At 39.5% G+C, this 14,177-nt stretch overlaps 1 protein-coding gene across 11 annotated transcripts; it reads left to right on the forward strand.

Moving 5' to 3' along the window:
* The first annotated feature begins 363 nt into the window (after positions 1–363).
* Cldn12 (claudin 12) lies at positions 364–10,511 on the forward strand. Of its 11 annotated transcripts, none has more exons than XR_003847672.1 (5): positions 364–488; positions 1,883–1,969; positions 7,238–8,155; positions 9,148–9,252; positions 9,661–10,511. XR_003847672.1 is itself a non-coding variant. In XM_029558326.1 (5 exons), the coding sequence occupies exons 3-5, from the start codon at positions 7,267–7,269 to the stop codon at positions 9,690–9,692; spliced, it is 567 nt and encodes a 188-aa protein (XP_029414186.1). In that variant the 5' UTR covers positions 364–488; positions 1,883–1,969; positions 7,238–7,266; the 3' UTR covers positions 9,693–10,511. The 11 variants fall into 11 exon arrangements, 8 of the variants coding, with proteins under 8 accessions (XP_029414186.1, XP_008820740.1, XP_029414184.1 ...); XM_029558326.1 differs by having other exon boundaries at positions 7,238–7,696; XR_003847670.1 differs by having other exon boundaries at positions 7,238–9,252.
* The last annotated feature ends 3,666 nt before the right edge of the window (positions 10,512–14,177 follow it).

The raw sequence follows: 14,177 nt of genomic DNA on the forward strand, positions 1-14,177 counted from the left end.
TTGTTACAGATAACCTCAGGAGTAGTAGAGGGTCAACTAATCAGTATATACCTAGGCCGCTTGTAAAACTGGTTCTAGAATTTGAACTCTTGCATTCAATAGAAATATTTGGGCATTCAAACGGCTAATTGTGTTTCATGGGGGGGTTGTCTGTCTGTCTGTCTGTATCTTTGTGCGTGTGTCTGCGTACCTGTCTAAACCTAAAACCCAAATCTGGACGAAACAAAATACACGAAGAACCCAGGGACGCGTGATCCGGGAAGAGGTGGTCGCAGGACGTGGCCTGCCGCCGGCGGTCCGCTGGATGCTGGGAAATGTAGTCCCCAACATTCCAGGTATTCCGCATCAGGGCCTCGGGAGAGACGCACTCGCTCCCAGAAGCCTCTGGGCGACTTCACCAGGAACGCACTTCCGCGGCAGCAGAGAGGGAGTCTCTGTGGAAGGGTGCTCCGTGTGGGCGAGCTGACTGCCTTGGCGGTGAGGAACAGGTAGGTGTGGTCAGGGACGCTCGGATTTTGGAGCCTTTTGCAGGAATAATTACGGGTGCGGTGAAAATAGTGAAGTCGAGGGGACTCGGGATTAGACACGCCGAGCACATTTGTGGCTGTGGATATAAAGCGGGGAGAGGTGTTTGGTGAAGCTTAAGAACGTGCTTTTCTTCGTCGGGGGAGTAAGGCAATGGCGAGCTGTGCAGCCGGGTAAGCTGGGGGCAGGGTGGGCGCGGGTGCGAGGCGCTAGCGGCAGGATGATATTTTCGAATCACCCCCTGATGCTGGTTGTGTAATGCTGACCTGCTCCCGGGTCGAGCCCACTCCAGCGGGGATAGCTCGCTTTGCGGCTGCGCTTGCGCTCTCTTCCCATTGGCTGTCTCCAGCCGCCCCCCTCCTTCCGCGCTTGCCCTCCCCCCGCCCCGGGTTCTTCTGAGGACGCACGCGCGGGGGTTGAGCGGGGGTGAGTTTCTGCGTGGAGAGCCCCTCCTCCTGGCCTGTGAAGGGTCTCGTAGCGCCTCCGAGAACCGCCGCACTACGTGACCTCACTTCAGCATTCGATTGCGTGGTGTTGTATGTAAAGGACCTCTCTGACTATTCTACTTGGTAACAACTCTAGAATCACGCGTGGGAGGAGGGGAAACGATCGAAATCACCACCCGGGTCACATTCTGCATAATTACTGTAATAGAACTGGTGATAAACGCCTTAATCCAGGAAGCTCTCAGGCGTTTATGAGCTTTCACTCATTGTACCTGTTTGAGTTAAATATTTGAAGAGGCAGTCGCTCACGTTTAGAGATGAGGAAACGTGCTGAAGTTGCAGGTCGAGCGCCGGGTGGAACCAGAAACTAAAAACATAACAGTGTGATTGCAAATTTTAGGATGTACAGTGCAGATCAGCTTTGTCTGGTTTTGTTGTGATTACCCTTTTACAAACATTTTCGAAAACAATGTTTTTCTTTTAATTCCAAGACGACTGTATCCCATTGTCCTTAAATCAGTCTCAGAAAAAATTTTCCATAGATTTCTAAGGTGGTTTTTATCATTAATTCATCTGAACTTAGAAATCACAAAATAAGTTATTTTTTTTTCCTGTAGCGCACATCTAAAATGAATTAAGTATAAACTACCTGTGTTATTTTGTTGTTTGTTTTGTTTTTTAGTGGTGCTGGTCTAGAACATAGGTCTTCTGCATGATGGGCAAACTTTTTAGCACTGAGCTACATACACCCCAATTCTAAACTTCTTTTTTGTAAATTACTTGCCTGTCATGGTATATCATCTTTTTAATTTTAGATGACTGCTAATTTTTTCTAATTATATGTGAGTATAAATTGAGCTTTTAGAGAAGTGTTATGATAATTTGTGGCCTTTGTTTTTGTATTTCTGTAGGCCCAGATCATCTCACTTTGTGTTTAGATGTACACGTGTCTTTAATAAGTTGACTAAGCTATTTGGGGAAGATCAGGTACTTAAAGGGTAAGTTCATCTTTTGGTTATATGATATTTCTCTCTCCTGCTGTCTCTATCAATAATAATGCTTTTCTTCAATAGAAAAAAGGTATAGGACACTTATGAGCACAGCGATTGATGACTTAATTTCTAAGAAAGCCTAAATTATAGGTAGAAGAAACCCTCAGTGTTAACATCAAAAATTAATTTAGTGGCTATGAGGCATATGTGATTTTGTACCAAGTTTTTGGAATTGTCGCCAAAGAAATTGTAATGGCTTTGTGAATTCCCGACACTCTCTGCCACTATTTCTGCCCCAGCCTTCTTTGAACTCTATTCAGAAACCAAAGAAATACATCCTTTGGGGAATGTTTTTGTTTAAAATGATATATTTGATAACATTTAGTTGTGTGCCAAACCTCTTCCATGTAGTTTTTTGAAAATCACTATGGAGCAGAGTGAAATGACAAATGTGAACTATTTTGAAATTGTCTTGATTTGACTTGGTCAATAACCATTCCAAAAATAAACTTGTCGTTACTGCTGTATGACTTTAAACATCTGTGAATCTGCTGAGAATCCCCAAAACAGTTGTGCCTGAAGAGAGTAAATAACTTATTCATAGTTACAGCCTTAAATTTGTGACCATATTCTGGTTTGCAAGGGGATTTTACTACATCATTGCACAACCACTTCAAGGGGTATTGTGCAGATTAGAAATTTAAAGTTCAAACACATAGGTAACTGCACAGGTTCTGAACAGTAGGTTAGGAGGGAGTCTTTGGTCTCCTGGTTAACTGTGGACCTGTCTCTCAGATGGAACAGTAACTCCATACATGGGTGTATATGTCTCAGCTCAGAGCTGTTGCCCAGTTTGTGTTCACAAGTGCTCCTGGACTTACTAATGTGTGTTCTTGGCCTTGCACATTTTTCATAGCCTCCACTTAAAGAGTTTTCATATGGCAAAAGACATGTTTGTCCCCCTTTACTGTGAAAAGTTTGTAAGTACAAATACAGTAAGTTATTCAACTTTGCCAAATGAACATGAATTTGATATATTGACCTCCTTAACAAAGAGAGACATTCAGTGTGTAATTTGTAATGAAGGTATAAGCGATTGACTTTCTAAGCATTGTTGAGGTTAAGCAGTGTGGCCAAACTTGGGTCTGTATTTCTAGAAATGTAGTCTGATATAAATTCGTAGAAATGGTCTCATCTTTTCCTGCTCACAGGTTTCCAAAGGAATAAAATAAATTTTGGGTTTTTTGTTTGTTTTTATACAATGGGAGAGACTTGGCCAGTAAAGAGTGAAAAATAGATAAAAATCTAGAAGCAGCCTGGATGCTTCAGAGAACAGGATGGAGTGAATTGTCCAGTTGAAATGAATTTGTACTAAACCAGATTTTTAACTTTCTCTGTATCCCAACCAGACACATATGGACCTTCTATGTATTTATTCCTTCATTCAGCAGGCAATAGAGTGCCTTCTGTGTACCTGTGTTAAACATAATGAACAAAACAAAGGGATCTCTGTCCTAAAATTCATAATCTGTTGGGAAAGAACATCTAAACAAGGAATTGTAAGCATTATCACTGATAGATAGCAAAGAAAAAGGAGAAAAGTGCTATTTCCATCATGCAACCCAGAATGAAGGGAGGTTATTGATGGATAAAAAAGGAAGAGAGTTAGTGTAGGCCTCCCTGGGAATTAGACGACTGCATATTAGCTAACCAGAGAATAGAGGAAGATTAAGAAAGTTCTAGTAAGAATAGCATGTGGGCCAGCTTTTAAATTAAAAATTGGGAAATGTGGAAAGTTAAACAGCATGACTACGTAACATAGAGAGTGATGTGTATAAAGTGAGAGAGTGAAGTAGGAACCAGATGGTCTGTGCTGTGAGGAGACTTGAGGCTTTTAGAGACTATTATGCAGGAATTGGGAAGCTCCTGAATGGGAAGAAATGAAGTGACACAGATTTGCATTTGAAAAAATTATTCTGAATACAGAAATTTATTGGCAAAATGAAATTTTCACTCTGGCATGAACAAATACTAATCTGGAAGTCAGCTTTATCTTTCAGTTTTAAAATACTGAATATGTTCCTTTGCCATCTACCCTATAAAATGTTCTCTCTCTAGTGGGATGTGACACTATCAAATCATAGATGTGTAGCATTAATAGTAGCACATAAAAAGTGAAACAACCAAAGCAAAACATTAATTCCAGAACCAGAGTTGAAACTGAAGATTTGAGGATAATAGTGTTCTCCTTCTGAAAAACTGACTGCATAAAACGGTCAGTTCCGTGAGGTCTCAGAGATATCTAAGCATATTTCATCAGAGCAAGTTCAGAGAACTAATACAGCATGTTGATTAGATGCAAGATACAGTTATATACTTAGTACTGAAATAGTTCTTTAGTGGTGTTTGATAGTAGGCTAAGGATTATAGTAATTTATTATTAACAAAGCTATTTATCCTATTCTTGTTCCTCATTGCCTTTGGAATCTGTGGTATGGGGCATGTTATTTAAATATTAGTTACTTTGAAATTCAAGGTATTTGTTCACCACTTGCAAGGAAGAAGAAATTGTAATTTTTGAGTAAGGAGTTTGAGAAGATTAGCTGAAGGAGTCTTGAAGCTTTAAAAGAAACAGGCAACCTTTTTTTTTACATCTCCACAACTTTGATCAAATCCTTATTCTCCCTCATTGCTCTGTCTTTCTCTTAAAGTAATAACTTTTATAAATGGATAGTTAATAGTTTACATTGCCTGATGCCTAACAATAGTTATTTAATATGTAGTAATTATACAGTTGATTCACCATCAGTATTTTGGACTTGCATGAAACAGCATATTCTTTCTATTAGCACACTGCACCCATTGTCTTGGTGTCCTTCCAGAGTATTTTTCATAAGCATAGCACACTACACGTACTTGGTGAATGAATGAATGAATGAATGAATGCATGCTTAGTTATAGCTATTTCCTTGTCGGGCTCTACACTATCAGTGGCTACATTTATGAACTACTGTATGTGGTCTTGGCCTAAGACCCACTACTCATTCATATAACTCTAGAATTATTTGTATGCCAGGCCCCATACAAGTTGCTCATAATATATGGGAGAGACAGAGGGTCAAAAACCAACTGGAGCTGAATTCAGGAGCTTGGCATCATTAAGCATTCCTAATGTAATCATTCTCAAATCTGCACTGTAATATCCATTGCCAAACCAAACTCTTGTTGCTAAAATTAAACAAGGTAAGTTTTTTTGTTTTTTTTTTTTTACTTCTAATTTTGCATGAAAAAAAGTTAAACTATAATTTCTCATTTTATTCTGAAAGTGTTCAGAACAGTTACAACTTCTGATACTGACAGAAGGTAACATAATAAGTAGTAAACTAATACTCATGGAAAAACCTACACTGTTTAATTTGAAGACAAAAGGCCATTTGTGCTTAAGCTCTACCTTCATAATACACATTTATTTACATATTGTTTGAATATTTGTATATATACACATATTGGATATAATTTTTACTACTAAAACTATTCCTAATTTATATGACTATATAACACATGCAAATAACATTGTTTTCTAAAGAACATTGTGCCCTCCTACTGGAACATGTCCTAACTGAGTTTCTTAGCATTTCATTGTGGTTATCTTTCTGATCCTGACTTACTACGAATGCTACCGTACCATTTCAGTAGAGAATATTTGATTCTGCAAAAGATGGTGGATTCTGTGAACACCACAGTATGGTATCAGAAATAAAAACTACTCTCAACTTTGCCCCCTTATCCTGTTTTGACCAACAAAAAAAGTTAATGTTCCCTTAAAGTCATCTGCTCTGTTGCCACCCAGTAGAAAATACATTTGAGTAGTGCTATGAGGTACGTTTCAAGCCCTTGAAAAAAATTAGCTCCGAATAAGGTACTAGTTTTTACAGTGTATCTCACATGAGAAAAGAATGGCGGTCTTCTCATTTGAAATGAGAGAAAGACCTGACTATAGTTTTTGTTATAGTAGCATTTGTATAGGTGTTCTACTTCAAAAATCTGCATGTATCTTGCACAAATGGTAGTATAACCACCAAGTGCTAAAGATTTCCCTGAAAAGCACTTGGGTCAAACTGAATCAGCCAGGAAGTAGTTAAGCAGAATTTCAGGGGCTTTGTTCTCCTCTTTCATTTTGAAGACTTCATTGGCAATGAGCCCATTTAACTTTTAATGATTTCCTGGCATGTCAAAACTAGAACAGTGAGATCAGTTTTCTTTTTCTTATTTAACATTCATTCAATAAATGTTGGTCAAACAACTCAGTGCCAGGTACTGAGCACTTTTCAAGCACACAGTCAGTGAATGCTCAGAAGTGAACATCTATAACAGTGCTTCAGGTGTGTTTTAAGCACTTGACATTATATTATTAGATCCAAAGAAAAATCTCTGTGAAGTAGGCACTGTTATCTTACCCATTTTACAGATGAAGAATATAGGCACAGAAATGTGGCCCAGGGTCATTTGGCAGGTAAGTAGGGAGGAAGGAATGGGAACCTAGCCGTCTGGCACAGAGTCAGCTCAACCATTCAGCTGCCTGGCAGTGCTTCCTTCTCCGTTCCCTGCCATCTGAGGGCTGCTTTCACACCTGCTGTGTGTCTCACTTTACACTTGAGTACTTTAGGCTGAATTTGGGTTGTTTGTAACTAGCTAGTAGTTGGTGCTGACTCTAGGACTTCCTATATATTTGAATTATTTGTACTTAAGGTCTACTTTTACATTGTACGCCTGGTAGAAATTGGTTCATATATTTGTGTTGAATGTCTTGACAACCAAAGAGTTTTATATACAATACTAAGAACATTTAATACGATTTTGGTCATTAGTCTAACCATGAAAATAATGATGGCTAAAAGTTTTAGTTGCTGTGTGACACAGCATATGTGTATGCATGCACCTGGTCTGGGAATTCATACATGAATGTCTTTATAGTCACACTGTACAGAGGAAATAGAAGTTTCCATCATCTTTTTTTTTTTTTAATTTCTTTTTTTTGCGGGGTGGGTAGGTGTTAAACAAGATCTCACTCCATAGTCCTGGCTGGCCTCAAACCTGTGGCAGTCTTCCTACCTCAGGAGTGCTAGTATTACAGGCCTGAGTCACTAAGCTCTGTAGGAATTTGCTTCTTTGCACAGACATTTCATTAGTAAATGTGCCTCCACATCATAACCTGTCCTGTTGTGTTCTCCTTCTGTCCCCTCATGATTTGTCCTTTTGTGTGTCACCCCCTAGTCTGACACTACTGCACAAGACTGCCTGCCATGGGCTGTCGAGATGTCCACGCAGCCACAGTCCTCTCCTTCTTGTGTGGAATTGCCTCCGTAGCAGGCCTTTTTGCAGGGACTCTGCTTCCCAACTGGAGAAAATTACGACTGATCACATTCAACAGAAATGAGAAGAACCTGACTGTTTACACAGGCCTGTGGGTAAAATGTCTCCGGTATGATGGAAGCAGTGACTGCTTGATGTACGACACTACTTGGTCCTCATCAGTTGACCAGCTAGACCTGCGTGTCCTCCAGTTCGCCCTGCCCCTCAGCATCCTGATCGCAATGGGTGCCTTGTTGCTCTGCCTGATTGGAATGTGTAACACAGCCTTCAGGTCCTCAGTGCCTAACATCAAACTGGCCAAGTGTCTGGTCAATAGTGCAGGCTGCCATCTGGTGGCTGGACTGCTGTTTTTTCTGGCAGGTACTGTGAGCCTTGCTCCCTCCATCTGGGTCTTCTTTTATAACACTCATCTCAACAAGAAGTTTGAGCCAGTCTTTGCATTTGACTATGCAGTGTACGTCACTATTGCTAGCTCTGGGGGTCTCTTTATGACTGCCCTTCTGCTGTTTATTTGGTATTGTGCATGCAAATCTTTGCCCTCTCCCTTCTGGCAGCCACTATATTCCCATCCTCCCAATATGCACACTTACTCACAGCCCTATTCAGCACGTTCCCGCCTTTCTGCCATTGAAATTGACATTCCAGTAGTTTCCCATACTACTTAACAGAGATAGAATTGTTAAGAACACATCTTGTAGCCTCATAGTCCCCTGTGTAAAGAGACTTTTTGGACCTATATACATTTTCCTTTGTTCCTGAACAGTCAGTGGAGCCAAATTTGTACATCCTGGTAGAATGAAATGCTGCTAGATTTTATGAGTATATATTGCATTCTTCTAAATGTGAAACATTCCTTTTATCTTGCTGCTTATACTAGAAGGATCTTTAGCCTCCTTGTTGACATCTGATGAATTATTTAGGTGAAAGGACTCAAATTACAGTTGAGGTGATTCAAAACAGCATGGTAAAAGCAATGGCTAAGAGAAGCTGTTGGGTTCAGTCCTTAGGGATATTTCATAGTGTGCTGTCCTTTTTCTATAGTAACTTCAATGAAAAAGAAAGTCAGCTTCAAGTATAACAAATTTCAGTCAGATAAGGATAATAGTTTAACATTTATCAGTACCAGCTCCAGAGCTTGAGACTGTAACTTTGTTCTCTCTTGGGGCTAATTGAATAGATATCAGTATATTGAAGATTACTTTCTCTTGTGAGTTCCTTATCTTCTACCTCATGTCAGTGTTTAAAAGTAAGATGCATTTTAAATGATGTCAGAGTAAGGCTAATGTTTAAATATATTAGGTTAATATTTAACTTTGTTTGGTTTTTGTTTTCAGACAGGGTCTTGCTGTGTAGCCCTAGTTGACCTGGACCTCACTACGTAAACTAGCCTTCCCTCAAACTTCCACCATTCTCCTATCTCTGCCTCCTGAGTGCTGGGATTATAGACATGCCCTGTTACACCTAGTGTCACCATAATTTTTAGTTACTGATTACATGACTGAAGTTAAAATGTGCCATGTGACAGGTTGTTGTTTCATGTGAAGCAGAAGAACCTTTCTAAATAACCCTCAGTCAAGTGGTACTAATGCCCATATACAAGCTTAGTGGCTAAGACAGATTAATAAAGGGTTGTTGAAACCAAATGGTTGGTTGTCTTTTAGACATAAGTGGTAGGGGCAAGAGTCTGTTTTTCAGTAACAGCAGAAGAGATTCACTTTGTCTACTGTTGGAGTAGTGGGTGGCATAAAGGTTTGCAGCCTGACTGGTTCATTTCCTGCCCCATCACTGATTATATATCCTTTACCCTTCAGTTAGTACTTTAGAGAATACACGAAAGAGAGATGTGCTCACATCTGTGAAGAAATTTTATCTAACACAGATGAGGCTGTCATCTAACAACCGGGGACGGTCTGAAAGTAAGATAATGAATTCAGAAGGGATGAGTTTTTAAAATATCTCCTCTGATATGTTAATTAACTGGATGAAACCATGTTACTACTAAGGTAACACTAGAAATTCAGGGATATTGGATCTTAATGACTTGAGTGCTTATTTTATTGGTTTAATTTGCCACTTATAAGCATTATAAAGGTTTTGTTATATTAACAGTTAAGAGTTTTACAAGCAGCTAGTTTTATGATAGATTGTGATGCCTTTTGCAAATCTGAGTATGATTCTGATATTTGTATAGATATATGTAGCACTTTTCCCCTAATTCCAACACTGTTTTAGTTAGGCAAATCCAGTTGTATAATTTTTAAATACCATCAATTCAAAGCATGCCTGTCTGTGTTTTTTTAATTACAGCTTCTGATTTCTTTCAGCTCTGATTCTTACTCTTCTGGGATACAGCTGAGTCTTGATCCTTCTAAGACAATGGCGGCTGGAATGTAGAGATTAATCTGTTTTTCCCCTTTGCTAATTAATTTCAGTTCCTCTCTCACTTGGTCTTAGTATAAACAGTGATAAAAGTAGGGCTGGATCTGGTGGTGCATGCCCTTATTCCCTACACTTGGGATGCAGAGGCAGGTGAATCTTAAAAATTTGAGGCCAGCCTGATATACATAACAAGAGTTCTAAGTTAGAGCTTCATAGTGAGATGCTGTCTCAGAGAAGAAAAGTAGACTTTTTACCCATGAAAATGCAAGATGATTTTCTGATTACAGGATTTTAACTATAAACTTTGAGCTTTCTTATAAGAATCTTTGGCTTCATCGATAGCCTCAAAATAACTTCTTAGGGATTCACTTGGGAAAAGTAACAGCTATTTGTTTATCTTTTTAGTGTTCCAGTTTTGGAATGAATAGCTATTCTTAAAGCCCAGATTTGGAATAAATAGGTATTTTTAAGCCATCAAAGTTTTGAAAGCAAGTATTTTACAGTCCTTTTTAATCACTTGAGGCCCCCTTGGGCTAGGGTAGGTAATGGTTTTTGTTAAGAAGCCTGTTAATGTTAAAGGCCTTTTAAGATGCCAGCTTGGCAAGCAGTCTTACGTGTGGTATGGTGCAGCAGCTTTGGGTTATCCAGCAGTGGGAGAAAATCAATACAAGAACCTGAGTTTACTTCACTTGTATATATACACTGTAATGGATAGTCTGTTTGCTGTCAACTGCAAGTAAAACCTCAATACATGTACTCTACTTCTTGATGTTTATTAAAAGATGTATTTTTACAAGTTTCTGTCTCTTTTCTCAGCTTTAAGGTAGAATATTTTGAGAAGTATTTCTCAAGTGTATGCTGGCTAAAAGAAAGACTCCCATTGAAAGATGCATAAAGAGGAGCTAGAAAGGCACTACAAAGCAAGGGTAGTTACTCTTAAGTCACTGGGACACTGTTCATCTCTAAAAGTTATTCTGTGGACTTTTTAACAGTCCATAAAAAAAGCACTGAATAAAGTAGTTCACCAGATTTTCTTCATCGGTGAACTTTTATGGTGTTCTGTGATCAAGTGATTGAGATTTAAGCAGGGAGATCTTTCCCTGTTCAAAATACGAAATTCTCAACAAAAATGGCAGGAAAGTCACTTCATTTTTTTTGATCTGTGATGAACTTTGAGTTTGGGATTACAGCTATCTGGAACCATTCTGGATATATACTTTTCACTGAAGCTCATGGTTTCTGGTACACTGTTAGATAGCAGAGCCATATGTTACACTAGGAAGTGGAAGCTACTTCAAGCTGGGCACCAGCTGATGGCTCCAAAGCACACTAATCCATAGTTTGCTCAGTTCTTCACTGAGGGTCACTAGAAGCTAGAGAATCATTTTATGGCTAGCCAAATCACAAGAGACTGGTTTTTCAGCCAGAAATAAGAATACATGTCATTTGTATTCTCTAAGATACTTTTTTTTTTTTTAATATTTTTATTTTATGTGTGTGTGTATTGCCTGTAAAGTACACCTGTGTCATGCAATGTCCGCAGATCCTCTGGAACTGGAGTTAAAGTTGTTCCTGCCATGTGAGTGCTGGGAACAAAACCTGGGTCCTCTTCAAGAGCAGCTGGTACTCTTAACTGGTGAGCCATCTCTCCAGCCCTGTGATACAGTTTTTAAAATGCACCACACAAAGAGTTCCGTGGAAAAAACGGCTAATTTCATTGCTCAGGCAAAAGTACAAGCTGGACCAGCACATCTTGTTCTGCCAGCTGCACTTAGTGCTTGTGAATGTGTGTTTAGTTATACCACAGCCAACTTGAAGGAGCTCCCACCAACCAAATCTGAAACAATTTGAGCATCAAAATAAATAACAGTAATGGGTTGTAGCCCAATGAATAAAATTAGCCATGTAATCACACTGATACAAATGATGAAAGAAAACTGCTTTCATGGGAAAAGTACAGAAGAGAAACATGGATAGAATTAAAACTAATTGAGGACAGTCTACTGGGAAAAGATAAAGTGTAAAGTGGCTTGACTTCACAGAGGAAGAAATAACTATGGTGAACCAGTGTGGCAGGTATAACCTTGATTGAATGGTTGTATTTCACAGTGAGCTAAAGAAGCAGCAGCCCCTGGCGGGGGTAGGCAGTGAGAGGACACTGTTGCTAGACTGGAAACACAGCTCATTGGTCCTGTGCTATGTATTGCTTCCTTTTTTATACTGACTCTCATTTTTATAATTCAGTCTTATGTTGACTCAAAAATATAGTATTAGAAGTCATTAGTTTATGAATATAGTATTTGAGATTTTGAAGAATTTATGTATCCTGCAAAACTTAAGGGTTTAAGTCCTTATAGAAGATGTATAAATGTTGAGAACACAGGACTGGCTGGTGTCTTAATTAGCCTCATTTGTGTCAGCAGTATCTGTACTAAAGTATCCTGGCAGGTGAGCCGGAAGGGCTGGTGGTGTCTTCTTGCTCCTCCCTTCCTACTCATTCTGGAAGCCTTTTCAAGATGGCCATTCTTCCTGTACCTTCAGGGTTTCTCTCGACCTTTGTGTCCAGAAAGGTTCTGTGTGAGTGCCTTGAGCATGCCGGAGCCCTTTAAATGTCTCTGCAGTACCATGGGACGTGGGCCAAAAAGCACTTCCGTCACTTGCTTAATACTTACATCCACATTTGAATGGGTTGTTGTATTTTGTTTGGAAGAATGCTAACTTCTATAAAGAAAATCATACATCATATTTTGTGAGGAAAAGTGAGATAAGGAAAGAAAATATTTTGTATGAAAATCCTTATGTGACTAGGCTATGAGGCACAATCTAGTAGTTGTAATTTTGGGGTGGTCCAAGTGCCACCAAAATCTTTTTCAGAAAGATGCAATATATTCATGACTCGAATTTAGCTGTTTTTTTTTAAAGTTTATTTTTATTTTATGTATGTGAGCATTATGCCTGCATGTGTGTAAGTGCACTGGTGGTGTGTGTGCCCATGAATGTCAGAAGAGGGTGTCAGATCCCTTGGAACTGGAGTTACAAAGAGTTGTTAGCCACCCTGTGGGTGCTGGGAACTGAACTTGGGCCCTTTTCAATAGCAGCCAGTGCTCTTAACCGCTGAGCCATTTCTCCAGCCCCCCCCCCCAAATTTTGCTTCTTAAGGAAAGGTCCTAGCTTCTCATGAAAAGAAAGGTATTAATTGATGTTTTAAACTATTGCATCTAGTGGCAGTTGAAAGGGTACTTCTGATAAAGACCACTGAAATCTTCAAATGAGTTTTTCCTCTTCCTCTAAGTACAGTGTCTTACCTGGACTTTTAGAAGATAATCTTGTGAAGTGGAAAGGCCAACAGTCTGCTACAAGTTCTGGCAGCCTTGTGCTTCAGGTGCCCAGAAATCTCATCTTCCCCTTTATGGAAGAGGATTTTGCAGTCCCTTTGTGTTCCCAACCTCCTAACTGCTACTCTGGCTGCTACTTTAAGAGCTCAAAGTGGTAGTGGAGTGCTGGAGCCAGAGAGTGTTCCACAAGGACCAACGTGTTGCTTCTCAACACACTGAGTAGTGACACGTTGATAGATTGAAATTGGCCATAGTAGAAATATTTTTCCTCCAGAAATTGGTAAACCTTGCAAATCAGAGCTTTTCTTTCCCCCAAGTAGCTGATATTAAGAGATTGCTACGTACGAGATTGCTACTGCCCAGGAGAGATTGAATTGCTGAGTTTCAGGTTGGTTAATACGGAAATTCAAAATCATAGCCAATGCTGGGAGTTGTTAAAACTTTATTAGTGATGAAGGGGCCATCTGTCCCCACTTCTGTTCTAGCCCCTTCCCTACCATAGAACCACCTTGTACACAGGCAACAGAATGACCCTAATAAAATACAACTGTGACCTAGTCTCTTTCCAACTTAGCATTATTCACAGCTGTCCCCTCATAACAGAGTGTAAGCTCTTCTTTAGTTCTGATGGAATGACGTGCAGTAGTACAAGCAGGAGCGCGCCATAGAATATGGGCCTGGAAGTCAGACAGCATAGAGATAGAGGTGTTGTGTAGATGAAGAACTTTGTCTCTGTGTCATGAGTACCATTCGATTCCTAATGATTATTGACACCGTATCTTAGAAGACTAATGTTTAAAAAAGAATTCAAATTCAGTTATGAGGAGTGTCTTCTGTAACCAAATTGGATGCATTCCTTATTTAAGATAATTCTATCTTTATGATACAAAGGATGCCTAACCTTAGCTATCCTCTAAAGTGGTCCCCAGTGATCCCATTTTCTGTTAGTAATACTCTCTGTAATCCCATCCCCCATCAAGAATGGAACGTGTTACCAATATAGTTTTGAGGAAATGATGGTATATGGTTTCTGAAGTTATAGGTCATAAGTGGTATTGAGGCTGGGCTAGGGAGGTAGCGCAGTGGGTAAGCACATTTGCTATGCAAACATGGGGAACTGAGTTCAA

The sequence above is a fragment of the Nannospalax galili genome, unplaced genomic scaffold, assembly GCF_000622305.1.
Source record: "Nannospalax galili isolate Female #2095 unplaced genomic scaffold, S.galili_v1.0 scaffold85, whole genome shotgun sequence".
NCBI lineage: Eukaryota > Metazoa > Chordata > Mammalia > Rodentia > Spalacidae > Nannospalax > Nannospalax galili.

Bases quoted from the DNA above. Each gene is read 5' to 3' on its own strand.
- Cldn12 (XM_008822518.3), top strand. From the start codon at position 7,267: ATGGGCTGTCGAGATGTCCACGCAGCCACAGTCCTCTCCTTCTTGTGT.